The following is a 5,352-nucleotide window of genomic DNA, read 5'->3' as shown; positions in this document are numbered from 1 at the left end:
ATGGGTGAGAAAAGTCCTAAAGCAGTAATAACTGACGGAGACCTTGCCATGCGAGATGCAATCAAGAATGTTCTTCCTGATGCGACCCATCGGTTATGCGGATGGCATCTGCAAAGAAATGCATGTGAAACTATAAAGAATCCTAATTTGCTGCGGGATTTTAAGGGTCTTATATACGACAACAACGACCACAGAGACTTTGATCGGAGATGGGAAGCCATTTTGGATAAGCACAACCTTGTTGGGAGTACCTGGATAGAAAAGACGTACGAAACTCGTGCGATATGGTCCCATTGTTTTCTCTGGGATAAGTTTTTCGGTTACATAAGGACGACATCACAGTGCGAAGGTATAAATTCTCTCATAAGATTTTATATTAATCGCAAGAACACCCTCATTGACTTCATGCATAACCTGGATAGGGCCTTAAAGAAGTATAGAAACAACGAATTAATAGCTGACTTTAAGTCTCAGTGCTTAGAGCCAGTGATGATTACCTCGTTGGAGGTATATGAAAGATCTGCATCATGTTATTTCACGCGAAATATTTTCAAGGAAATTTGTAATGAGATTCAAAGGGCAGGGGCTTTGAATATCAAGGTACTAAGCACAACCTTAGACAAGGTAGAGTTCAGTGTGACTGCTCTCGGAGACCTGGCCAAAGATCGACGGGTGGAAGTCGATAGAGGTAAGAATCTGTTCTTGTGCTCGTGCAAGCTGTTTGAATCACGTGGTATTCCCTATAGTCATGTCTTATGTGCCATGAAGTTCGAAAACATACTTGAGTTTCCAGATTCGTTGATCTACAAAAGGTGGACAAAGAATGCAAAGAACGAATTTATTAGCACAGAAATGCCTGTGAACGATGACGTCGAAAGGGTCTTAAAGTTTCGAGTTGGTGCATTGGCATCGAATTGCAACAAGCTATGTGATATTGCTTGCAAGGATCTTACAAAATTTGATGAAGTCCAGTTTGAACTTGTCAATTTAGTTATTCGCCTGTAGTCACGCAAACAAGGCAAGTCAACTCCTAATGTTAACGTGGAAGGCATCAATGATCCCTTTGTTGTCAAAAGCAAAGGAGCCCCTTCCAAGAGGTCTTCTTGGAGGAAGAAGAGAGCATGCTCTAATTGCCACAAGTACAATCATTACTACAAGCGCTGTCCAGATCTGATGCAGCATAGTGTGGAAGGTAACCCTCGCGATCGATCAGACGGCAATGCATTAGCCAAGAACTCAGGTTTTAGTCCAGAAAGGTTTGCTAATTCTTCGAGGTCGTTCTCAGTTAAGTTCGAACACCATTCAGAACCTAAGACCAAGGTACGATTTGTTTATTCTAACTACGCTCCTGCTGTGAAAATCTTCTTCGGTGGGTGTCCCTTTAAAAATCATTAAACTATGTGAATGTTCCTCTGTTTGTGCAGCCTTTTAAAAAGGGTGGAACAAGGAAGTTTACGGCGACAGGTATGAGGAACCGGAAGGGTAAATACAACACTTTTGATGATGTAATTTTTTTGAATGTAAACTAATTTCCGTGTCATGAACTGGGTAAATTAATGAAGATCTTGTTCTTCTTGTTTAAAAAAATTTATAAAATAGCGGAGCCTCCATGAAAGCAATGAATCCATTGACATCGCGTCCATGAATGGATTTTTCAACAGAAATCTCTACTCGTTAACACAGGTGCGATGCATAAAACTCCTCTTAACCACTTTGCGATGAATGACCATTATGCTTTTATGCATGATTATGGTTTCTGATTGGGGATTATGATGTCATAACCAGGTGAAGGAGTCACAGCAGGACAAGGGACATTCATTCATAAACTATGAATGCGTTAATGATGTCATGGATGAAAAATGTGACACACCACATGTGCATATTGATGTCCGAGATCTGTTACCATCCTCAATGCCTTGTGGCAACAAACAAGGATCGTACATGGCATTGTTCGTGTCGATGCATAGGACACTTTGACTAATTGGAAGAATAGTCTTCTGAATTTAGTGCAATGCAAATATTTGGTTCCATAAGCATGATTTATCCTGATTTATTGACCGCAATGTATTTGCCATTGCTTGGTATTAAGGAGTTTCAATTTGTTGTTATTTACGTTAACTGTGAATATGTCCATTAGGATGATAATTATGTTGAATAATATGTATGTGTTTTGCTTACATTGCTGTATTCTAGTTGCAGTTAATTGTGGTTGAATTTTGAGTAAGGAGTTGCTACATTGTTATTATGCAATACAGTTGATCAATTATAGTTGTGTTAATTGATTTTTTTCCCTACTTAGTCCATTAGGATGATAATTATGTTCAATAATATGTATGTATTTTGCTTACATTGCTGTATTTTAGTTGTTTCCCTACTTAGTGCATTTGATTTACCAACCAAATTATTAGATTGAATAGGTCATAGTCTCCAAGGTTGAATTGTTCATCGATGGTTGTAAATCTCTTTTGTTACTTTCAGGTTGTGAATCTGTTTTGTTATTATGGATTTCCTATATTCATCGGAAATTTTTTTAGGAGAAATGGCGCCCTGTGTATGAAAGTAGTTTCAAATATAGCGAGTTTTTCTTGTACCATTTTAAGAGATTCATTATGTTTCATAAATCTGTTATATATAAAGCAAAAAACGTAAACATAAACACATTTATATTTGAGCATATGATAGTTTCGATTATTAGGAATAATAACATTTTGAAGATGTTAATCTTAGATATTGACAGAATTTAACATTAGGAACAATAAAAGTTTGAAACCCTACAGACATTTCTTTAACATTAGCGTATCTTTCTCTGTTTACAGCTATTTGACTACAGCATGACTTTAATAGGCAGGATTTTGCTTCCTGAGATTTCTGCCTGAACGTTTCCATAATGTTTTCATCTGACATCCGTAACATTGTAAACTATTATTAACTAATATTAAAAATTAATAAACAATGACTATAACAAAAGTATATGTGAAGACAGTTCAAGAAAGCAAAGACTGCAACATTATAATTACTTGATTCATGCAGCCATTTGAACATGCAACTCACCGATGTAGTCACCCAAAACCCACGATCGCCTCTTGCAAAAAAAAAATTAAAGCTGTGATCAATTTATATTAAGCATAAGAATCTCATTAAGCAGTTATAGAAGCATCAGATATAGTGCATTTACAAGGACAGTACAACAACAACCTAGTGTTATAATTTATATTAAGCATATGAAGGTCATTACGGAATTATAGAAGCAACATATATAGTTAATTCACGGGGACACTACGATAACAAGCTTGTGTTATTAATTGTTTCGGGTCGGTTTTGCCTACTTCATTCTTTCTTATTGTAATGTCTTAAATAGAAAATTGGAAAGGGCTATCAAAACCGATGGGCTTGGAAGTTCCATCGGGGATGAAATTAATGTATGGGATGGAAGGAATGTAAAATGTAGCAAGAAAGAAGATGATAGTACGTGGTTGAATGCACTCTGAAACTGACTTGTTGAGTTATTCAAATAAAAGCAAGTGTACTTTGTGATTCTTAAATACAAAGGAGAAGCTAGATTTAAGTTCGTGGTGATCCGTTTGAGTGCCTCGGAGATTGAATACTCAAGTTTGAGAAGTTTCCATAATGCTCACCCCTATATGAATCAGAAAATTATTTCCCACATGGTCATAATCGTCACCATGGAAATTGGTCAAACTCGAATATTCAATCTCCGATTCACTCGAACGCCTCACTAAGATCCTAAACCTAGATTCTCCTTCATATTCAAAAACCACGAAATACCCAAGCTTTAATTCCAATAACTACACAACTCTGCACCAGCATTCACACAACCAAAGACTACCATCTTCCTCCTTCCCCATGTTACATTTATCCCATAGAAGACGATTGAAAATTCATTTGTCTAACAATTTTTTTATCGATTTTGAAAACCCAACAATTATTCATTTGGATATGAACTATACACATAAAATTTATCTATTCCGATACTAACCGATTGTAGACATACAGAATGCGTACCTCCATCTCCGGCTCCTCCTCATGCATGTAGTTGAGAATGTGTTAGAATAATTTCTAATATGACATTCTGTGTTAATTAATATTAAGCTATTAGCAATATAACAAAATCAGTTGCTAGTTTGTAATTTGTAACGAAGGTCATAGACAACCGTTAAATCCGATATCATTGGAACTACCAACCGGAAATAAAATAAAAGGAAAATAGAGCATGAAAGAAGATATCAGTGTTTGGCTGAATGAAGGTTGGCACAGAATTGATGAGTTGCTAGGACTAAAGCATGGATATTTTGTGGTTTTTAAGGGTAACAGTTAATCCAAATTCAAATTCATGGTGATTCGTTCGAGTACCTCAGAGATCGATTATTCAAGTTTGAGAAATTTTTATAACGATCGCCACCGTCTGAATCGGAAAATCATTTTCCACATGGCAGTGATCGTTATGGAAAGTTCTCAAACTCGAATAATCGACCTCTGAGTCACCCTAATAGATCACAACGAATTTAAACTAGGATTTACCGTAACACGTACATACCACAAAATACACAAACTTTAATCCCTGTAACTCGAGAACTCTATACCAAACCTTCATTCAACTAAATGCTAACCTCTTCTTTCTTACTCTCTTTTGCGTTTATTTCATTTTCACTTGGTAATTCCGACGAATTCGAATTTCAGAGTATAAAACAAAACCCCTTTTATTCAGTTTTCTCCGGACAAAATTTGAACAGCTTATTTTCTAACGGCATACACAAAGCTAAGTACAATAGTACGTACCGATTCATCAAGAGTGGACAGAAGGAAAATAACTCCGGACACTAATTACAGATAGCTAATTCATCTAACCTGAAGCAAGGAAGATGGTCATTTAGCATCATTTTTTATTGCTCCAGTCATCCGTACAATCGAACATCAGCATGTACCAAAAGAACATACGTAGAAACACGATTATAGTCAGAATTCGACCCTCCAACAAACAAGTTCATCAACAAAGTTAATACATCAAACTGTAGAATAACTGAATCTTAAGCTTACATGTGTTCCGGTATGGGTATATGGGGTCTTCATACATCCTTCATGCAGCGCATAGGTTTTTGACCATCATCGTCACTATTGTTCGCATGTACCTCATCCATTAGTGTTTCTAGATAGACAGTGGCCTGAACTTTGACCTAAGTAACCAACCTGGTTGCACAAACAATGAAGCAAAAATAACATCGACAGAAATTCACAATCAATGAAGCAAAGAAATCATATATTCACATACCCAAAAAAAAAGGATCCACCAAATTGCTACTAATCCTGTTGCATTTGGGTATTAGAATTTTCATC

At 36.4% G+C, this 5,352-nt stretch overlaps 1 protein-coding gene across 1 annotated transcript; it reads left to right on the top strand.

Moving 5' to 3' along the window:
• On the top strand, positions 1 to 1,005 carry LOC107480232 (protein FAR1-RELATED SEQUENCE 5-like). The gene has a single exon (XM_016100383.1). The coding sequence runs from the start codon at positions 1 to 3 to the stop codon at positions 1,003 to 1,005; it is 1,005 nt and encodes a 334-aa protein (XP_015955869.1).
• The last annotated feature ends 4,347 nt before the right edge of the window (positions 1,006 to 5,352 follow it).

This window comes from Arachis duranensis, chromosome 3, assembly GCF_000817695.3.
Source record: "Arachis duranensis cultivar V14167 chromosome 3, aradu.V14167.gnm2.J7QH, whole genome shotgun sequence".
In the NCBI taxonomy this organism is placed as follows: Eukaryota; Viridiplantae; Streptophyta; class Magnoliopsida; order Fabales; family Fabaceae; genus Arachis; species Arachis duranensis.
The sequence above is the reverse complement of the archived record's forward strand: the minus strand, read 5'-3'. Positions and strand labels throughout refer to the sequence as shown.

Coding starts and splice junctions, on each gene's coding strand:
- LOC107480232 (XM_016100383.1), top strand. CDS start 1: ATGGGTGAGAAAAGTCCTAAAGCAGTAATAACTGACGGAGACCTTGCC.